The sequence below is a fragment of the Sceloporus undulatus genome, chromosome 6, assembly GCF_019175285.1.
Source record: "Sceloporus undulatus isolate JIND9_A2432 ecotype Alabama chromosome 6, SceUnd_v1.1, whole genome shotgun sequence".
Lineage (NCBI taxonomy): Eukaryota > Metazoa > Chordata > Lepidosauria > Squamata > Phrynosomatidae > Sceloporus > Sceloporus undulatus.
The window spans coordinates 20,633,063-20,656,921 of NC_056527.1; the positions used below are offsets into that span (position 1 = coordinate 20,633,063).

Sequence of the window (23,859 nt, forward strand, 5' to 3'; positions counted from 1 at the left end):
TTTGAAAACTCTTCCTCAGTCTGGGGCCCTCCAGATGTGTTGGACTAGAATTCTCATAGAATTCCCCGATAGGATAGGTAGTTAAACACACCTGAGGTCCAGGATTGAGCAAGGCTACAGAAAACCAAGATTTTAACAAAATCATGTTGCACTGGTTTTACAATATCTCTCCAATACAGGAAAAATTATTATCATCTTTCATACCAAGAACGATTTTTTCCAGACTTTTTTTCATTTTAATCCCCTTCTCTTCTACAAGAGCCCAATCCCCTCCTGAATCTAACACCAGTTTGGTAAACTGCAATGCAACTATATACAAACTTCTCCTCTATGTGATTGTCTGTTAATCACAGCAAGTCAAACATTAAATATAGTTTAATGGAGGATGCCTCTCATGACTTTGTCTCCTGCCTGATAATGGCCTGTCTGGCTGGTCCAAGCACTGAACAGATAACCAAATCATCTATGGACTGTAATATATGTAGAGTACCTACTCAAAGTCTCAGAGAGATCATAGGAATCCAAACATTCTTCATCTTCCAACAACTGTTAATTCTCCTAAAGCTCGAACATTAATAGACATCCCTGCAACCCGCCCTGACACAAAACCCCAAATCACAGTGTAAGAGCAGAGCCACTAAAAATATGTACACACTGTTGCTCTCAGGAATCCATCACACCTATAGACAACTTGGTACTTTCCCCATGTTTTGAACTGTCGCTCCCATGCAATTCGCTAACATGGCCAATGGTCAAGGAATCTGAACGCTATAGTCCAAACATCTGGAGATTGCTCTAGCCGAGTCCTGACTATAAGTGTCTGTACAAGACTGCAACTTAAAGGCACATTTGTTCTTGATATATCAGTATTTTCCACCAGAAACATGGAAAGTATTAACATAGATGTTTTTAAAGACATAACGTGGAATGTTTGACCCACAGCCCATGGTATGCACACTTAAAAGGGAGAAAGGCATATCTGTGTAATTCATATTTCACATTTGCAGCAAACCAATACCAAACAGTGGTATGTCTAATGTAACTGTCTTCAATTTAAGATGGAGAGAGTCTCTAAGATAGAAATATAGGAACCACCATGCGGGCGAAGGCAATATCAGATTGCAGGGAGTCTGATATCTGTGTTGACCTCAGAATTATCCCAGAATGCTTCATGAGCTAGGCTGGACAAGCAAAGCTGCCACAAAATATACTGAATCAGGACTTTGGACCCCCTAATAATGTAACCCATGCAGAAGTTAAAAGTCAATACAATATATAAGGTACATGAATATGAGAGAAAACTGTAATACTGTATAGAGATACAGTCAGAATCTGCAGTAGTGATTTGCACACCAAAAACCAAGTTATAAGCAATATGCTGAGCAACAACTGCTTTGGATACGCTTCCTGTAACTACATAATATCCCATGGGAAGTGTCTTAGTCTCAAATGACTTTTTAAAAAGCAGCAAACACAATTTGGAAAATTAAAATAAAGCTACAGAGACGTATGAAACATCATTTTTCTCTTCTCTCATTCCATTCCATACCCTTTTGAGCTTAGGTTTTATAAAAGGAGTGCAGAAAGTTTGGGAGACAAACAGGTAGCCAATAAAATATTGTTTCAGATTAATTAGAACAGACAGTAACAATCTCGTTCGGGAAGTAAATATCCTTTTCTAGATTGGAAAAACACTATTATTTTTCCCTTTCCCTGACTCTTCCTTGGAATGATTCTGGTTTTTCTTCAAAGTAACAAAATGGAGAAGCAACTTAAACAGAAACAAACAGAAACCCAGTTTGCAAGGCAAAAACCATGTCAAATTATTTACCGCTGATGCTCTGTTTGAAACACAATAGTCTTAAGAAAATAAAACAAAAAATAATAACCTTTTAAAAAAGAACCAATATGTACTATTGGAAAGAGCAGCTGTTAATAATTCTCTAACAGTATACGGGTTTGGTGAAATTAAAGCCAGGCATGCATAAAAATTTATAGTAATTCTAAATTGTGTATAACCCAACACAGCTTTTGGCATGGAAACCTTTCTCCACCATAAAAACCTCAAGCAGGCTACAGAGAATGCTCCCCAGCCAAAACAGGAGAGGCGAGGCTCTCAGTGAGGGAGGAAAAGGGTGGGAAGCTAATCATGATATTTTGGCACAAGTCTCCGTTACTCATGAAGTACCAACCCATATTTTAAAGCCTACAATGAACAGAGCATCTTAAACATTGGCACAGAGATTTCAGGGGGCCATGCTTTTGACAGCAAATTCCAAAAGGCGTCAACATCTCCAGTAATGGAAGTTCTTAGCAAACTTCTAAAGGGAGATCTTAGCAACGGTACACATTTTTGTCAGTTATGTATTAAAAGTTTTCAGGAAGCAGGGGGGAAAAAACCCTACTGCTGAAATCTCAGCACGTAAATTATATAAAGATGTTCAATGGAGTTTAAAGCATTTCTCTTTTCTGGACTGTCTCATGATGGATGGTTGCTATTTTTTTTGGGGGGGGGGAGGGTTTGATTCCAAAAGAGCAAGTCTAGTATTCTCTCTAGAGTACTGAGCAGACACTGCAGAAGTATCAGCAGTTTCTTGAACTATCATAGGATTATAATTACATTCATAAAACTCCGCACTGGAAAGTGATTCACCTATTCATGCACACATTTCTTTGTATATTTATTAAAAGGCAATAAAACGATTCCTTGCTGCCAAGTTTCAACTCTTCATTATGTCACCATTCATATTTTTTAAAGCCGGTAATCAAGCCTTTCCTTAACATAGGCACGCTATAGGCATCACCCATTAAAACACACACACACACACAGTAATGGTTACTCAGTATCTACAAGGCCTTAATTCAACTGCTAGCTAAGCTAATTAGAAGATTCATCTAATCGGATTTTTTCAAAGAGCGTCCTTTGAGGAAACAATAAAACTAGATGCCAAACTGAATGCAGATAACTACATTTTGTTTCAAGACGAGAGGGGAGGGACCCTGACAAAACTGTCTGAATTTAGATTACAAATCATGTTACGATCAATTACATTATTTGCAAAGTACTGGGAAGTCTTACCTTGCTCTTCAGAGTGTCTGACATTTCGCAAATAGCTGGATATCCAAGGATTTCGGAACATGGTTGCACAAAACAAAGGGACTCAGCAAAGGAGAAAAAATACAATTGCAGCTAATTCTCAGCAAGCCACAGCCCTAGGCCCATCTTTGCAATACTGTGTAGAGATTTTTCATAGCACAGGAATGGAGCTGTCAAGCTATCACGTCCAAGGGAGTACAGTAAATGCATAGCAATAGGCTGCAAACTGGAGCAGCTCAAGACAGTAATCAGATTACAAGCAGAAATTAGGCACATGAATGCTAAAACAGATTGGACAATGGTGACTGAGAGAGTCGGAATATTACCACTTCAAAGTGCTAGCTTAGTGACTGTTTATATTATGGCAATTAAATAATCCAAACCCTTTTTCTGAGGGTGGGCAGCGAAAAGTGTTTTCCATAAAGGAAGGATAAATTTGATACATCTGAACAGAATATATTGCATTGATAGTTTAAACAGGAAGCATAAGCAGCCAACTCGTTCGCTCTTTAGAAGGACTGATGCTGGTAATCATATTCATTATGCTAAGCACTGGCCCCACTAGAGAGTAGACCCATGGCAACCTATTGAAATAGCTCAGATTTACGGATGACATTTAAGAAAAACAGCTTTAACATTCACAGTTGAGAAGAAGGCGATTTAAGCCACTGAAGACGAGAACTGACAAAACTTGTTAAATGTCGAGTTCAGGGCATGATACTATTTTATTTTAATCTTTGTAGGACCTCAGTTTGTAGGATGTCTTGGAGGTCTCTGACTGACAGGGTCAGCACATGTGGAAGATGACTTGATGGCAATCAACAGCAGGCAAAGCAATGAAACTCAATGTCTTTGCATTCATCTAAACATTGTATTTATCTTCAATTCAGCTTTGTAAACTGCTTTCAGACCAGGCTTTATAGTTCAGTATGGTCAGCTTCATATCTTTCTCCCCTCATTTTTTAGAAGAGAGAAGTAATTTTTCTCCAGTGAGGGTAGAGTAGATGCTCTTATTTTTAAGGATCAGCTCCTATAGAAGACATCACAAACCCTCTCAGTCGCTGCAACTTAACTGTGAGATTCTTGTGAGAAGTTAGCTTTGTACCCTCTTTTACACCATTTTCTATATTGTAAATGCCTGATTTTTCTGGAAGACATTTGGGTTATGAAATATATATGTTTTATCTGGTGTTTTTATTTACCTGTTACATCTGTTTTTATTATATTACTGCATCTGTTTAGGAATTTTATTGCATTGTATGACTGGTTTTAATAACAACCACCTTGACCAAAATGTAAGCACCAATAGATATGATACTGGTTAATAATTATGTCCGATACAAGTTTTATTTTAATTTAATTTTTATTTTTTTAAAAAAGATAACTGGTGGCCTTTCAAATCAGTTCAACAGAGGAGAACAAATACTTTCCACATGCTCCCTTCCTTCATAATCTCTAATTTGAGTTAATTTTTAGGAGGTGATCCTTTAGACTTTGTTAAACCTAGAATTGTAAAATAAAACAAAATCCACAAAAAAAGTGATACTTTTATTAGCCAACCAAAATGCTCAAAACATATCATGAAAACTTTCGAAATGCAGCTTCCAAAGCCTGCATGGTGTGTTTTGTGCATTTTGGTTAACCAGTAAAGGTAATACTATTTTGTGGATTTTGTATTTTGTGTTATTTTGCTTTGTGGTCAAAATGGCTACAACTCTCTCTGAATGTGTTTCCAAGAGTTTTAAGTAAACTTTAGGGATTAGATGCAACAGCTGTTCGAAAGGGAAATACTGGCATGAATACAGTGATGGCACTTCCAGTGTGACTTTCAACTTTCACATTTAATTTCCCAAATTGGGAAAGCTTAAATGATGGTTGGGGGTTGCATATTCGGAAAGGTTAAGATAGACAGGGAAATGTATACACAGGAGGAATTTGTGAGCTCATTCATATGCATTCTACCCTTCCCTTCCATAGCACATTCTTCCAAAATACGACAAATAGCCTCAGCATTGGGTCCCACACTGGGAAAATATTTGGACATAAACAAATAAATACATAAATAAATAATTTTAGATGATATAGTTCCAAAACTGCAGGCCTATGTGTATCTTAACCTGAACTAATTACCAGAGGGCAATTGAGGGTGTAACTAAGTTATATTTTAAAATTAACATAAGATGGAGTTGCTGCCAGTGTACTTACTAATGGCTTCTAATTACTTTCAAATATTATTTTAAAGGAAATCTCTGAAATTTTTCAAGTTTTATGTTATTCTCTTATTAATTCAAACTTTTTTTTTGCTTCTCTGAAAGAGAAAAGTAATGAGTAGTGCAACAAAAAAAAGAGTTACCTTTTTAATACTGCAACAAGTAACAGCAATGGGCTACTTAACACTGCAATTACTTTTTAAAAGTGACTTTTGGGGCTCTGGATTTGAGTTCAATATTTATTTATTTATTTATTTATTTATTTATTTAAACTGTTCCAATTTCAAACAGCTTTGACTGGCAATGGGGAAAGGCTATAATTCAGGTGGTAGAGTTCATGTTGTGAATGCAAAACATGCCAGGTTTCACCTCTGGTATCTCCTGGTGGAGCTAGTAAAAAACTCATGTCTAAAACCCTGAATCTGCTGTCAGTGTAGACAATGCAGAGCCAGCCCAGACAGACTGATGATCTTGGAATAGGGTAGTTGCCCTAAAAAAAAGGCAAATGTAGAAAATTCATCAGTTTATAAGGCAAATCTTGCTGTACTGCAATAATTGTACTTCTATAACAAATGGATGAAAACTGAAGCTTTAAAATAGTTTTAATTAAGCATAATATTGTCCACAATTGGAGGGCCCTCCTAGCAAGAGTCTGAAATGGCTGGGCATTTGTTTAAATCTGCAAATGGTACCATGTTTTTTAAATGAACAATCTACTGAGAATGAAGTATAAAAGGACTCATATTAGGGGGAGGGACAAACAGATCATTTTAAGCTTCCTAGCTCATGTGCTTAACTCAAATCCACTGCCTTCTCAAGTGTCAGGATTAAGTAGCTAAAATAAAGATTTCCTTGTGATTCTTACAGGGAGACAGCACACATGGAAATTCCAGGATATAGCCATCTGGTGACCATCTCAAGCAGCAATGAAATGATCTCTTGAAGATCTTGATATTTTAATATTAAAAGGAGACCAAGATCCATCAGTGCCACTTTGCTACAAGCTTTTTAAGAGCACTGGCATCTCTCTCTCTCTCTCTCTCTCTCTCTCTCTCTCTCACACACACACACACACACACACACACACACACACACACACGTTTATCAGACAAGGGATATTTGTAGTATAATCCAATGGCAATCCAAACACAATCATGGGGTTTAACGTTATTGTGTGATAGACTACCACACGCAATTTCAGGCAACGAGAAGTCAGTCCAAACGCAATCATGGAGTTTCACATTACTGTGTGATACATTACCACACGCAATTTCGGGCAATGGCAAGCTATTTTCAGGCAAGGGGAAGTCAGTTCGAATGCAATTCGAATTCACGTAAATTCACTGAACTAGTGAATTCACGTGAATGCGTTCTGGCCCCACTTTCTTTTCATTTGAAATTAAGAGAAATTCCTCCCGTGTGATAAACTACACACACACTCTTTTCAGTATGTACTGGAGGAGTAAGTTTACCTTCATACTTACCTACTCTCTTACAATGGTCTTGAGTCGAAGCTTTTGAGGAAAGCTAGGCACTTACACTCTCATGTAACTTTATTTTCAGTCTACAGAGCTGCTTCTATGTGAAGAGGGCAAAATGAAGGTACCATTCCCCCATAAGAATTCTGCCTTCCTCTCATGAAATTTTCCTTAAGCCCCCAAATGTCTGGCATTGCAGAGAGCATACATTCCAACAATTCACAGGCAAAAAACAGGACATGGGTGGCCAAGCAACATCAGAGTGGTCAAGATGACAAAGTTATTAATGAGGAAGAACACACAAATTAGGATAGACTGCAGTACTATGTTTTTTCCTGAGACTACTGGGAAGGGCCTTGAGCATCGGACTACAACTCTGAACAGGGGTTTTCTGGGCCTTCACATTTTAATAACTGAGAAATAACCCATGTATAAATGCCATTCCATGAGCTGGAGTGTCATAATAGTCATTTCTGTATTAAAACCATTAATTGGGGAACATTAAAGTACTCAAAATGCATGAAAGCACACTGGCAATTAATTCTGAAATGTGTCCTAAGTTCAACAGAACTTTTTTTGTACATATAAGCAGAACAATATTTGGCAAGATCGTCACATGAAGGAAACAGAACTTTTTGTATGGTGTGATGATGTTCACTTGAAACACAGTTTTCTGGAAAGAGCTAAACCTTGACAAAAATTACACAATTTTACACCAAAACAATCTGCTGGACACCTCCAGAAGGCTTCTTCCAAAATGCATCAAGGAATTATTTTTTCTTTCTATCACCAGTTTCCACTTTTCCAATCATGTCCATCCTGGTGGCCACTTATAGATTTATGGGTCCCCCCCACCTTTTCTCTTTTTGGTGCTCATAACTGCTCAGTAAGGGATTCCAAAGGCAACTGCTGCTTACTTTATTGTAAACAAACACACATGGTTACAGTTGGATCACATAGAGCAGAGTTCTGCTCTTCCCTCTTAAACTTATTGTGGTGTTTATTAAAAACATGTTTTTGCAGTGCAACACCAAAGTTTGTGTTTCTCCTGCGCTCCTTCACCAATGCAGGTGCTGAGGCCAAGAAGAAAAAGGGAAGCTCAACAGGCATAAAAAGGCTTTGTAAAAAGAAGCTTCTGTCTCAAGAGGCTTTGTTAATTGAGGTACACCTGTACTTGGTTTTAAAAACCACTACAGTTGTGTGCATGAGCCAGTGAGCAGTAATGATTTGACTTTTGGACTATGACTCAGTCTAGAGGGCAAGGTTCAAATCTCTGCTTGGCCAAGAAAATCCATTGGGTGACCTTAGGCATGTCACAGTCTCTCCATCTTAGAGGAAGGCAATGGAAAACCCCTCTGCAGAAATTTGCCAAGAAAGCCCTATGATAGGTTTGCCTTAGGGTCACCATAAGTCAGAAATTACATAAAGGCACACAGCACACACAGACACAGATGTACTGTATGCTTCTTTGTAACTTGTATTGTCAGTGTTTCTATGATCACCAGGCATCAAAATGCTTAGTTTCTTTCCTTCCTTCCTTCCTTCCTTCCTTTCAGAATACCAAAGATGTCCAGCAACCTGCTTGGGACTCACCAATGGGCATTCAATGGTTTCTGACAGTAAAATGTTCATCTGCATAGGCCATTTGTTCCCAGCTGTGACAACACAGTCTATCTGTACTTAAGATCTGTACTATTTAGAAGCCATGAATGCAAGAGTCTTGCTAGGTCAGGCCATGACCTGGTTTCTGCCACTATGCACCCTACAGCAATCAACCAAGTGCTTCCTATAGACCCATAACAAAGATAAGAATTCTTCCATGCCCTTGCTGCCTATAAATGGCATTAAAATGCATGTGTGTATGGGTCGATTACTGACTTATGTTGACCCAGTTAGTTTTATAAAGTTTTTGTAGGCAAGGAATGCTCAGACTGAATCCACACCTGTAAAAATAACCCAGGTCCAGTTCACAGAATTTTACCATGTTAACATCACACTTAGTCATAATAAACCAGATTCAAATTATGTTGATTGCTACACATTTTTCCTGCCGTAATTCAAATAGATACAGAACGGCTGTGTTTTCTCCCCTTCCCAAGCATGATTGTACATTCTAACAGCACAAGAGACAAGGTGGATACAGATATATTTATACATATTTGCCAGTATTACTCTGACCTCTGAGGTTTTTTGCCAATTCCTTCCTCTGAAATATAGCTTACAGCAGTTGGTATTTGCTAGTGATCTCCCATCCAAGTACTAAGCTGACCCTACTTAGCTTCCAAGATCAGATGGGAACTGGTGTCTTTAGGGAATACACAATCTCAAGCAATCCTCACTGTGCTTCTGCTGTCAGATCAGAGCTCAGTATGGACTGAAATTTTGAAATCAGAGCTATACTCCAAGTGGTGGCGAGTCATCCCCGAATGTGAGAGCTGGAAAGTTACTTTTTTGGCTGACAATTCCCAGATCTTCCAGTCAGCATGGCCACTGGCCACAAAAAAGTAAATTTTCCAAGTCCTGCATGATTCAATATATAAGAAAGCCATACGCTTTGACTTTTTCTCCTGCCTTCCTCCAAGCAGAAGATTTGCAAGTGGCTCCTGTTTTCCTAATGGGATGTTATTTATGTCAGTTGCTTAAACCGGTATAAAATTTCCTGACATGAGATCATCCCTCCAGTGAGGAACCTGGTTAAGGCATTTCACTTTCCTTCACTCACATTATTGTTTAAGACAATAATTTAAGACTCTGTTGGAGTACTCTGAACGTCTGGACACAACTTTGTACAACTATTATTTACTACTATTTTATTTTTTCATATCCCAACTTCTTTCCCAGAACTAGAGCCCAGAAATTTCACATTGCATTGCCCAATTTTAGGATACCATCCCATACAAGAACATGAACATCATGGATGAAAAACAAGAGTCAAATATTTTTCCCTTAAGAGCAACCTGTAGTACACCAAGAGAATGCTAAATGTGTTGAAAACATGTAGCCTCTCTGCTTTGACTTACACATGTATTTATTTTCCTTCAGGGAAAAGGAGCCTGCACTCTATCTCCACATTTTTATTGTGTTTCAGGATGATTTGAAAGGGGAATTCTTCCCGGTCAAAGAAAAAACAGATTGCATCTTGCCTCCCAAAACAAGTCCCAGGTAGGAATTACATAAGAATCCATATGCAAATGGTTTTCAACTCCTCATGTTTCCTTCCTTATGCTGAAATCTCCTCTTAATGGTTGTAATGCTGTTCTCAAGATTAAAATAGTCAGGGAGTTGAGTGTTTTGAGTGTTGGACTGTGACTCTGGAGACCATGGTTCGCTGGGTGACCTTGCGCAAGTCACATGCTTTCAACCTCAGGGAAATGCAATGGCAAACCTCCTCTGAACAAATCTTGGTAAGAAAACCCCATCATAGCCTTGCCTTAGGGTCACCATAAGTTGGAAATGACTTGAAGGCACACAACAGCTACGAAGAGCCAGACAGTGCATTCTATATACTATATGGTAATAAAAAACATCTATTGTTGTTGTTGTTGTTGTTATATCTGTTTCTTGCCTTTCTCCCAAAATTGGGACTCAAGGCAGCTTGCAAATTAAAAAGTACAATATAGCTAAAAACATTATAAAGTGAATATCAAAAAAGAGTTAAACTATCCACAGTATTAAAACAATTCAAACCTACAAATAAAAGAATAAAATGGAATTGAAAAGATAAAAAGTTATTTAAAGAGGTTCAGGTTAAAAGAATACAGCACCTCCTCTCTGCTTCAAAATCTTTCTGTTTTAAAACAATCTTAGAATAAAAAGGGTTGTGCCTGCTGACAGGACAGTAAGGAGGAGGCCCCCCTAGGAAGGGAGTTCCAAAGACTAGGGGCAACCATGAGAAGGCCTTATCTCGCATCTCCACCAACTGTGCCCACAATTGTGGTGGAATTGGGAGAAGAGTTTCCCCTGAGGATCTCAGGGAACAAGCAGGTTCACATGGGGGAGATGTGGACTTCTGCTACACTGTATAATTATCGTATATTCTCATCTATAAGTCGAGAAATTTATGCCCCAAAATTGACCCCAAAATCCCAGGTCGACTTATTTACGGGTCAGTATGGTAATGTGATAGCAGCTCTTTTAGATTTCCCCATACAGTCCTGAGAGCAGTTTCTTTCTTTTTTCAGCCAAGCAGGAAGTCCTGGGTGACTAGTTGCTTTTAAACAAACAGAGTCCCTCTCCCACCCATGCTGCTGCTGTTTGGGGAGTGAAGGATGAAATGAAAGCTGAAACAAAAAGCCTCAGTTAGAAAGCCTTTTGCCACAGGCACACACACTATGAAGGAGGCTCCAAATTTTACCTTCAACTTATCCATAATTTTGGCCCTAAAACCTGCCCTTGACTTATACATGAGGCCGACCTATAGTTGAGTATATTGTGTCTTCTCATAAAATGGCCAAACTCCAACAACCTCAATTTTATCATCTTGACTTCCAGGGAGATTTCAGGTTTGTTCTGTTCTAGGACCTATTTGTCGTAGAAATGGAGAAATTTATAACTAGCAAAATTAAAAGTATGCCTTTAAATTATCATACACACAGCCTAAATATATTTAAATGCACATAGTTCCATGTGGTTAAAGTGAAATATTAAGCAAAATGTGATGTTTTTAAAGAAAATTTAAAAAAATTAAAATTCTAACTTTTAAAAAAACAAACCCTGGGGCCTCTCCTCTCACTGAGCTTTGCTCCACTTGCACCACCTCTTTAGCAAGAGCCCATTTCTGCCAAAAGGCAGGTGTTTGGGGAGCAGTGGTGTCACCCCTTTTTAAAGTGTCACCTGATGCAGTCCACACCCCCTAGTGACGCTCCTGTTACTAGGTAAGTGTTTATAGGTCTGAAGAATTAAAAGTCTTATTATGGGTGTTTTAGGAAACTTACAACATTCAGGATTGAACTGCTCAGGATCAACAGATAATGTGGAATAACTAACCATAGTGTTGATATATTCTGATTACTTGACTTGATTATATAGATGTTTTCTCTAGCTGAGTAAATAGAATTCCATTAAAATGAGTTGGGTTTATGTGTGCATAGATATATGTTATGACTGAATTCTTTTTGGAAGCATCATTACTAGTGCTGTCTCAGATGTACAACTAAATATACTTCTGTTTTGTTATATAGAGCATCCTGAAGATGGTAGATTTGTCTTTTTCTGCTTACCTGCAAAGTACAATGTTTGGGGGGGGGGCATAGTAGGTTTCAAGTCAGATTTAATTTTAGATCATTTTGTATCTGTTGTCTTGATTTTCTATCTGGTTGCAATGTCAGATTCATTACTACATTGTAAAATATACTGGCCAGAATTCTTCTGATGCACTATACTGGTGTAACTATGCCAGCACAGGCAGTGGTGGAAGAAGAAACAGTCTGGGTGCAGAGACTGTGAAGGAAGCAAGGCACTGGAAAAAGAGGGTGCTCAGAGCCAGGAAATTTTGTCTGCCGTCTTTTGCCACAGCTGTGTGACTCTGAGAAATGTGCAAATGTTAATATAATGCCCCAATAAGATTAAAGCCAAACAAAACTCTATACTACTCAGCTTCTTCAGACATCCCTAATCTACTGGAGGGTAGTCTGGATTACACATTCCTATGCTTAGGACGCTGTTGTTGTTGTTCTTGTTGTGCCTTCAAGTCACTGCTATGACCTATGGAAACTTTATCCTAAGGTTTTATTTGCAAGATTTCTTCAGAGTAGTTTTGCCATTGCCTTCCCCTGCAGCTGGGGCTGCATCTACACTGAAGAATTAATGCAGTTTGACACCGCCTTAACTGCTATGGCTCAATGCCATGGTAAGTCCAGTAACATATCCCTCCTGGATATAATAATAATATATAATAAAATTTTATTTATATACTGCTATTCCTGTGTAGATCATAGCGGTTTCCAACAAAAAAATTGCAACAAAAAAACAGTTATAAACAACATATATCCCCAACAATGTGCAAACCAACCACCCATAGCAATTAAAAACTATACAGCATCTAAAACCAATTATCTTACAAAACATTAAAACATATAGGGATCATACTGTATTGGAAATTTACATGGAAAGGCCACTGCCACATCAAAGTGACTTGGTTTGGTTGTCTTCAGAGTGCCTAATGCAAAGAATAGGCCTCATTGTATTTCACAGGAGGATATTTTCCTCAACAGGGACTACTTTGTTACTGGGTGGGAAATTATTCCACATTACCTACCATTAAACTGCATCTTCCTGTAGATAACTAAACACATTTGTTTTCTTTCAGGATTTTTATCCATTTACTAATTCAAGGGATTCACAGCAAGTCCCCTTCCTGCAGTTGGGAATAACAGTATTCCTGTATATTTTTAGGATACAGAAATCATGTTGGTTATGTTTTCTACCAAAAAAAAAGTATCAGCTTTACACAGGTTCTACCTTATGTAAATATGTATTTTCTGATTCTGGGTGTTTGTGGATTGTGGAATCCTTTTCATTTTACACTCACAAAAAAACCCTCTGGACACATAACAGCTTTATGTCCTAAATACAGTGGAATACAGCGTTCAGAAAATACTTCAAAAGTCACCCAATGCATTTTTAAAAATCCATGTGGATGAGAGCTAATTCTAATGATTGGTGGACATACCATTTCATCAATACATGAGGAGACCCTTGGGCATCATGTAAGTAAGAACTGATCTCACCTATTGATGGCATGTTCTCCCATCACATCCAATTCAGAACTTGCAGAATCACTTCAAAGTACTGGTTATGACATACAGTATAAAGCCCTATAGGGATTGGTTCTAGACTATCTGAAAGACTATATTCTCTATAGGAATCTACATGAGTTTTAAGCTCCTCAGCAGTGGCTTTCTCTTGGCCCCCCAATGTATGTTTGGTGAAGAGTTTGGAAGTACCTTTGGTGAAGACAGGTGAGAGGACCTTCTTGGTGGCTGCTCCCAGACTGTGGAAGTCCATAAGAAGCTAGGCTGGTTCCCTCTCTGCTCTTGTTCCTCTGGCATGCAAATATCTTTTTATTTAGACCGAGCTTTGGCTATTAATTAATTATCAGAGAAGGGTCTTTTAAGGGGGTGAGTACTTTGCTTTTTACGGGACGTGGTGGCTCAAGTGGTTAAAATGCTGACTCTATTGACTGCAAGATCAGCAAGTTGGCAGTTCGAGGCCCAGGTGCCACATGATGGGGCGAGCTCCCATTACTAGTTCCAGCGAAAGCATACAAATACAAATAGAAAGGTATCACTCCAGTGGGAAGATAAACAGTGTTCTGTGCAATCATGCTGGCCATATGAGAACAGCATAGTCTCTGACAATGCTGTCTCTTTGACTTAGTAACAAAGATAAGCACTGCCCCTACGGTTGGACACGACTTGACAGCTTTGTCAGTGGGGAATACCTTTACCTTTACCTACTTTCCTTTTATTTTCATTACTGTTTTGAATGCTTTTCGAACTATTTTCAATTAGGAATTGAATAGACTTACTTATGTTTGGACATCACTGGCTTAGAGTGCTAGGTCTAGGAGTCTAAGTAGACCACATGTTGAACATGAGTCAACAGTGCGATGCGGCAGCTAACAAGGCCAATGTGATTTTAGGCTGCATCAATAGAAGTATAGTGTAGAAGTATCAAGGGAAGTAATAGTGCCACTCTATTCTGCTTTGGTCAGGCCCCACCTGGAATATTGTGTCTAGTTCTGGGCACCACAATTCAAAAAGGACATCGAGAAACTGGAGCGTGTCCAAAGGAGGGCGACTAAAATGGTGAAGGGTCTGGAAACCATGTCCTATGAGGAACGGGAGCTGGCGATGTTTAGTCTGAAGAAGAGAAGGTTAAGAGGTGATATGATAGCCCTGTTTAAATACTTGAAGGGTTGTCATATTGAGGAGGGAGCAAGCTTGTTTTCTGCTGCTCCAGAGAATAAGAGCCAGAGTAATGGATGCAAGCTACAGGAAAAGAGATTCCACCTCAACATTAGGAGGAACTTCCTGACAGTAAGGGCTGTTCGACAGTGGAACAAACTCCCTTGGAGTGTGGTGGGGTCTCCTTTCTTGGAAGTCTTTAAACAGAGGCTGGATGGCCATCTGTCAGATATGCTTTGATTGAGAGTTCCTACATGGCAGGGGGTTGGACTGGATGGCCCTTGTTGTCTCTTCCAACTCTATGATTTCATGATTCTATGTAATTGTTAATTTTAATTTCTGTACAGTGCTATAAAATGCTAAACTGTATTTTGTATTAACATGTGCTGTAATCCACTTTGGCTCCTATGTTGGGAGAAAGGCAGGATACAAAATAAAATAAATAATCCACTTATGCGGTCATGACCTGTCCCATCAGTGCAAGATTGCACTCTTAAAAAGCTCTTTATATCTGTTCCTATCTACTTTTATGTTTTGCAGAGCAGATCAAATCATTAAACCATTGGTTAACCACAAAAAGTCTGCTTTTCCTGCCTTCTCTCAGATATGTATCTAATATTTTGAGGCCACATACATTAACTCCGTATCAACTAGGGTGGAGGGGGAATACCTGTATAATACAAAGAAATACAGTATAATTCCAAGAGCAGTGTTACGAATATGCAAAAACAAACCAAGGCCAAAAATGGAGAAGGAAACAGTATAAAGGTTTTTTGTGGGTTTTTTGGGCTATGTGGCCATGTTCTAAAAAATTTCCTTCCTGACGTTTTGCCAGCATCTGTGGCTGGCATCTTCAGAGAATGCTTTGCCTGGAAAAAGTTGGGTGTATATATATACTGTGTGAGCCTGGGAATGCAGGAGTGATTTGCATGTGTCTTGTTCTGTGCTGATGGCTGGCCTCGGGCTGGGAGGCTAATGCAAAAGAGGATTAGTGTCTGCTAATTGGTGATCATTATCTGCTGGGAAAGCCCCTGACTCTGAATGGTTTTCCACTTGCATTTGCTGAGTTCTTATTTTGCTATTCCTCAGCACTGGTAGCCAAGTTTTGTTCACTTTTTAGGGTTTCTTCTTTCCGGTTGAAATAATCCAGATGTTTGTGGATTTCAATGGCTTTCCATGGTAGTGGTTGGCATGGTCCAGAATTTCAGTGTTTTCAAACAGTATTTTATGTCCAGGATGGTTTGTGGCATGTTCTGCTACTGCTGATTTTTCTGGCTGGCCCAGTCTGCAGTGTCTCTCGTGTTCTTTGATTGTCCACATAGCCTGAAAAGCCTACAAAAAACCATGGATGCCATGAAAGCCTTCAACTTCACAAACAGTATAATGTGTTCCAATTATACTAGGGGTGGGGGGGGGAATACCAGAATTTTTTTGAAACTACACATAATATAGAATTTGCTGCTCTGAATATAATGGAGGAAAAACATTATATTTGCCTCTTTTCTTAATCTGTAAACTACATAGATAGACCTTTTCACTCTAGGTTTTTTTTAAATGGCAGCAGAATGAAATTCCATATTTAATGAAAATACAAGTGAAAGGTAATTTCAACAGAGCAAACCTCAACTGGACCATATCCCTTGTGTGGGACTACAGACTCTCTCTCTCTCTCTCTAATGGATGCTCAGTTTGCCATCCAGTAAATTCTGTCCCCAGACACCATTCCCAGCTGCTTACCTAATAAGGCAATGTGCAAGTTGACTGGCTGGCTTATAGGTCATACAGTGTTTACCTTGCTAGCAACTGACAGCCCACCTTTTGGCAGACAGAGAGTGCTTGACTATCCTTTCCCAACAGCTGTAGAAAGTTCTCTGACAAGTGATAGGAAATAGTCAGATCAACAATGCCTGTTGCATGTGAAAAGGATACAGCATGTAATAATACTTGGAGGCAATATGAACCGTTTAAGTGGATGAATCATATTTGTAAACACAAGGCTGCATTTTGTGTTAGAGGATATGATAAAATGCTTTCCTGTACTTTATAGACACACCTGTTCCAAAGTACAATAATGCTTTGCACCTCCTTCCAAACATTTCCAGCTTTAAACAAGGCTGCAAGTGTGCACACATAAGACATTTTGCTACTTACCTGAAAAAGGATCAGATGGTTGCATATGAAGACAAGCTATAAATGGAAGGTACCTGCCAAATATCACTATGCTAAAAAATCAGGAAATTTATGGAGCAACAATAATGTTGAATACTAAAGTTTCCAAACCTTTCCTAATCAGTGAAGACAACCATTAATAGTTTTTAATTTGTTTTTGCAGTACACATTCAAAACAGCTTGCAAGGCTAAGCAATGTGTTAAATATAGAACATTTAAAGATCAATGAGAGTTTAGCAGTTCCCAAAATTCCCTCAATACATTAGGCCCAGGATGGGCCATTGCTCAGCAGAGACATAGGCCAATTCATGGTGGTGTAGGCCTACGTCCTCTGTATTTACTCATCAAGACAAACTTCAGGGCCAAGATTATATATTGTGGTTATAATTGCAGTAGAGAATTTAACCTGTTACAATACTTAGGGCTCAACCAAAATGGCACAGGGCGAACAGAAACAATGGACAATATAGCTGACTGCATGCCTTTTCAGCAGAGCTGGGAGAAGTTATTGTTTCAGCCTAACCCACAGAATCCCCTGTCCAAACCTGAGTTCTTCTATTTCTGCTTTTCACCACCTCTTAACTCTGATGTCACCTGCCCCACATTAACAACAATGTTTTGACTGTCACTCTAACTTCTATCACTGGTTCATCCAGAAGCTAACTGCTTCCAAAGCCATTTTAAATTTGCTAGCTGTTGTCATCTTAAGAATTAGTCATGGTGCCTCTTTGCAAGATCAGCAGTGAGAACATTCAATATATTTAGCAAGGAGTCATGGTAAAAACAGTTCAGCCTCCTCTGTCAGGCTTGTGAGTGAAGTAATCTTACTATATTGGTCAGGAGCACAGCCAAGCTCTCGTTGTTAAGGAAGTGGCCCACCTCATGGTTCTTCTATAGCCACTATTATTGTCATCTTTTTCATTGTCTTCTCCCTTCTCCCCCTCTCCTTTCCTGTAGGGATCACCTGGCCCCTACAAATGTTGCTGCCATGATTCAATTCCCCAAAGGCTATAACAGGCCATTTGGCTCTTAAAGTACTAACATAAAGTGCGCACTGTAACTGTCTAGCAATCATAAGGATACTAATCTCAACATCTTCTGCATTAATCAGTTGTCTGGGCAGTAGTAGGTACAACACTCCTGTGGAGTCATACTGGCATTAAGTTCTCACAAAAAGCCACACCAAGGTATGGTGAAATAGTTCCAGAGTGAAACCTGTGACATGCAGAGGATGAAATACCATGGCAGGAGAAGACACACTGGTAGGCGGAAAAATCTTAGAAAAGACACTTATTCATCCAAACTGTGTTCTTGGTAATGACTGCATTCTCACTTACTGCCCATCATTCCCATTGACCTAAGTTAACAGGATCCCAAGAAACATATTCAGAGGTAGCCATGGTATCTGGCTTTGCTTTGCGAACGAAGATTCAGGAAGGACTCATCCCACGCTTTGCGAAGCACAAAAATCAGTGTGTATAGAGCCATTGTAGTGTCTATTCTCCTCTACGAGTCTGAAACATGGGTCACCTATCGCCAACAGCTATGACTCCTTGAATGCTTTCATCAGCGCTGTTTACGCACAATTCTAAATATACACTGAACTGACTATGTGACGAATGTTGCTGTCCTTGAGCAAGCAGGGATCACCAGCATTGAGGCCATGCTACTGAGGACACAGCTGTGCTGGGCAGGACATGTTTCTAGGATGAAGGACCATCACATCCCAAAAATAGTATTCTATGGTGAACTCGCCACGGGTCAGTGTAAAAGGGGCGCCTCAAAGAAGAGATACAATGACTCCCTGAAACAACATCTCAGGCTTGGCCAAATTGATCACCAACAATGGTCTGCCCTGGCCTCGCATTGGGAGGCATGGAGACTCACTATCCACGATGCTGCAGCCTTTTTCGAAAGCTCACGACGAATGAGTCTCGAAGAGAAACGACAATGCAGAAAGAACCACAACCCGGAAACATCACCCAAGGAGACTTTCTGCTGTGCTTTCTGCAACCAGACCTGTTTGTCCTGGATTGGCCTTTTTAGTCACCAATGTGCTGTCAGTTAAGATGAGAGAGATATCAAATGCAGGCAGAGGCCACTCTCTTTCTTGGCCATGTGGGGACCAGGGACAAAGGGCAATAAAAGACAGGTAGATAATAAAAGTGCAACTCCATTAGCAACAGAATATTAACTTCAACTCTGTTAGCAAGAAAAGCTGTTCCTTTGGTTATTGTCTTTCCCTTGAAGGTGCTTTTTCATTCATCCCTCCAAGCTGATGTAAGACTAACAGCCCAGCTGCACACATATGATCATTCTTATATCTGGAATGGATAGTTGATGTCGGATTGAAGTGAGTGTAGAAGCTAAAATCAGAGGAAAGGCAAGAGGCATATAAAATAATGTCCTCTTAGCCAACAGCTGCCAAGGTATATTCAATGCACAATCTTGGCAGGAGTGTGCTTTCTATGGATTTTTAGTGTTATTGTTCTGTCCACAGTATTTTCATAGCCATTAGGAAATGATCTGGGAACTATGGGGTCTTTTGGATATTACCTGAGCCATGTAGAAGTTGATTTTCAAGGAACATTTCCCAACTTGGCTGAAGAAGGTGGTCAAAACAGCCTTCTCCAAACTAGTACCAGTTAGATGTTCTGGACTGTATACACTCTATAATCTGCAATAAGCATGCTTGCTTTCAATAATGAGAGCTGCAATCCAAACTACCTGGGGGACTTCTGGTTTGGAAAAATGAACAAATGAGAGTCAAAACTGTGCTGGTAGCATGTGGCATGATGATTCTCAGGGTAAGTCCAAAACAATCAGCACACAACATATGCCTAAATCATTTAAAGGGTACCCCAGCTGTGCAGAAGCTGATAATGGAAAAAAGTCCACTCCCATATGTCTAAAGCAATGTTCAAAGGGTGTCAGTGCTAAGCAATCTATTTAAGTCACAGGTGTTTCGGCTACATTTAGATTTATATACCATTTTCTCTACAAGGATCATTATCTTCGTGACTGTTACTGGGCTCTGTATAATACATTTAGCTTGAACAAAAAACAAACTTTTCCTGTTAGCTGAAGTTATTTGAAACAGATCCTCTCCCACAGTGTAAATGCAAGTGCTTACACACTGAGACAGTCTGAGCCAATGAATTTAGGAATTCCCATCAAAACAGATTTAGCAAGTCTAAAAAGTCTTTATAATGTTTCAAAGATCAATAGAAGGAAAAAGTATTTGGTGGCAGACATTCCCGTCTAATCCTTGCTTTTCAAACTAGCTGCCCTTTGGAATCTCTTTTTGGCATACTTTTTTTTTTTTTTTTGCACAATTTTAAATAAAGCAAAAGGATGGCCAGACAGCATCAAAGAAAATTTGTTCAAGGCATGGGTTTATAGGCTTAGCACAATAATCAGAATCTAACAGTGGCCAGAAATTAATTGAGTGGATACTGTAATGAGGAACACAGAACACAAAGCTGGTCAAATGCAGATTTTACAAACCAAGAATAGTCAAGTGTGCAACATTAATCTTTATTTACATTCATTGACTCCTAGGTAATACTGAAAGGATGGATTATAGAAACTATACTGATTATCAGGGGAGTGACCATAGTCTATGCTTTGTACCTAGAAGATTCAAGATTCAGTCTCTAGGATCCCCAGTCTGACAGTAGATAATGTTAACCAGGAAAAGATCCTGAGAAGCTGCTGAGCGTTAAAGTAGACATTAGACTGATCCATGGTCTGACCTGGAACAGGGCAGCCTCCTGCTTTTCAAGCAAAAAACCATTGCCATGAAGAAAACAGAGATGATGAAAGACAAACCATGACAAAATAGCTGAAAAAATATAGTGCAGTCCTCAACTGCAGCCCCCCACCCCATCAGTTAGTTCCATAAAATCCAGACTGGAAATTCAAACTTCATATTTTATATGAGTTCAATTAATTGCACTAGGCAATGACAATGTTAGTAACTATCTTCCACCACAGTTTTATAATGACTATAAAGTACCTTAGCAGATGGAACTCCAGATTACACTTTGGCTCAAGTGACAATATACATGCAAAACTATGACATGGAACATCTACTTCTTGAAACTAACTTTTGCTTTTGTGCTGACTTACCTAAAATTAAGACATGACACTTTTCTTTACCATACTAACAGTACCAATATAACCTGGTAACATTATCTTCACTATGTATTACTTCTGATTAAAGCCATTCCACCAGGGATGTAGCCAGGATTTTGGGAAGGGGGGAGTCCAGACTAAGTGCCACTATTATAATGGGGCTTGGGCGCGGTGGCACAGTGGCTCACATCATTCATTATATCTAATGGAAGGGGGGTCCAGACCCCACGGACCTGCCACTTGGCTACGTCCATGAGTCCACTATCGATGTGCACACAAAAAAAATAAGCCAGAAATTCTGGTTCACTGAATAGCAATAGCAATAGCAAATACATTTCTATACGACTTATCAGTGCACTTAAGCACTCTGTAAGTGGTTTATAATGTGCAAGCTAATTGCCCTCAACAGACTGGATACTCATTTTAGTGACCTACAGAAGGATGCAAGGCTGAGTCAACCCTAAACCCTGGTTGGTATTCAACCCACGACTTTGTGGTTTGTGAGTGGTACTTTATGGTTTGTGAGTGGCTGCAGTACAGGCATGTAACCACTGCGCCACCAGGACTCTTTAACTGAAATGTGAATTAATATTATGCTAGTATATAACAGCTGTTTACTTCTGCTTTGCTTTTCCAACTTGTGTAAAACCAGGAACTGATCAGAATGCCATCCAAACCTAGGGTTACATTTACAGTACCCAAACAAACAATGGTGCAATAGACTGAGAACAAAACCCAGTTTTAAACTGAGGCGCTGCGCACACAAGGGGTGGTCTGCAGCCATATTCAGATATGCCAGATTGGGGCCGCAGCAACCTTTAAGGCACTCCTTTGGTGCTGTGTCATGTGGACACAGCACTAGAGGAACGCCGTGATGTTGCATGCTGTGTGGAGTGGTGCATGGTGTCACACCGCCCTGGGGCAGAGTCAGGGCCTGCGTCATGTGGGTGCCACACCCAACTCTGCCTTTAGGCCAGTCTTTATGGCTGGTGTGCACCGCCCTTGATTTGATTCTGGTTTGTTTGGATATAACAAACCATAATCCTACATTCAGCCATGACAGCAAGCTTTCCCTCACTACTTAGAAGAAGTGAGGAATAAACAGGATGTGGATGAATAAACAGTTATGTGGATGAATATTATACATGGTTTCTGGCTAATCTGTCTATGTGCGCATGTCTGGCTATACAAAAGCCATCCTATTGTAGTTATACTCCAGCACTCTGAAGGTACATGATACAGCTAATTGTTAATGCTATGCAGGTCTTCTTTTCATCAGTGAGCAGACTGGAGACTGGCTGGGAACCTTAAGTATACTACACAGTTGAGTTCTGTGGATGAAAGGGTCAGAAATGAAGTTTGAGAGGGTATCCCTCACTGTGGCTATTTTACTGTTCTAGGATTCTTCCCAGACCAGATCCATCCTTCCCAAACAAAGTATGGTGAATCCTACACTCATTGTGTGCAGACTTCCATTCACTATTTCTGTTGCAAAGAAACCAAAGTGATGTTATGGAAAGCACTGTTTTTTTGTGTGTGTTTTAATTTAAAGAGATACCATCATTGTCTCTTTGTAATATTATTGTAATATATTTTGTAATTTAAAAACATATGAATAGACTCATATGGCTATGCATACTTTCCAGAGAGTAAAACCACAGCATAATTTTCAGTAGGCCATTTTTCTGATGATATATGCATAGGACTGGTCTGCAAGTACACTGAAATATAAGTATTGCTTCTATGGAAATTTGATTTCTCTGAATTGATAATAGGAAATTGTCAGGCAATCCAAATACAGAAGAAAAGTGGGGTGGATGATTGAAAAGGAATGATCTCACCCGAATAATTTTATTGGACAGATGCTTCAATTTCATTCTCATCTTTGGACAATAAAGCCACATTTAAGTGATTTACCATATGTGCAAATAATCCCTTTTGGATTTCATTCTTCTGCCAAAACCTATTTCAATTAGTTGTAACTTATCAAGAGGAATGTAATAATAAACCCCTCCATGGGTTTCTTGAGGAGCTGACATGCCAAAACTTTCATGTAGCATATGGCTGCTTCAGCAATCTACAATCCTCATAGCTCCAGGATTAGAAATGGAGCATTGAATGAATCACTAAAACCCCACAGTTCACATCTTTCACTTCACTGCACAAGGGTGTGGGGTGAGGAGCAGTATACATATGTGTGTCTTGCTGAACTCACTTCATTATTCAAGTAAACCAATCAGATTTAAATATATTAAGTTATTAAACTTCCAATATTCAAATGTTTCAGAGATTTCTTGTTCAGCAACTTTTCACACAAGCAAGGTATTTACTGGTTTTCTTTATGACACATTCATGCATTCATGCTCACTTATGAGCCAAAATACAAAGTGGTAGTTACACACCACATCATATCTCAACCATTCCTTGAAAGGCCTCAAAAATTTGGAGATTTGACACAAACAATTTTTACATGGATAACTCTTATAAGAACATAATTCTTTTCACTAGCATCATTGCCCTTTCCAAAACTCTCTGCCAAACTCCCCAGACTGCTTTTTAAACTCTAGGGACTCTGAATGTATATGTTTGCCATAGTTAAATCCTCAGCTTTCTGAACTCTTGGAATGTTTATACATGTTTATATATCATCTGGTCATAATTTAAGGATTACTGGGGGAGAGAGACAGACAGTCAAGCTGCTTATTTATGGATCAGAAATTTAAAGTACAAAATAATTTTTGCAGAAACTCTAACTATTAAACACAGCTATTCCTCTGTGACTGCAACAGGCTGCATGGTTGCTCATGGCATGGCTGAAAATGATATAACATCACTTCTTGTTCTGGGGATTTGGCCAAATA

General features: G+C 39.2%; 1 protein-coding gene across 29 annotated transcripts in view; it reads right to left on the reverse strand.

The window, feature by feature from the left end:
- Nucleotides 1–23,859, reverse strand: part of SVIL (supervillin) — a 200,339-nt gene that overhangs the window by 108,572 nt on the left and 67,908 nt on the right. The window contains exon 1 of one of the 29 annotated variants that reach the window (XM_042471282.1): nucleotides 7,576–7,597. The exons of the other annotated variants lie outside the window; for them this stretch is intronic. Coding sequence (XP_042327216.1) covers nucleotides 7,576–7,597 — 22 coding nt within the window. Of the gene's footprint in view, nucleotides 1–7,575; nucleotides 7,598–23,859 lie in introns of those variants that run through there. 29 annotated transcript variants of the gene reach the window in all.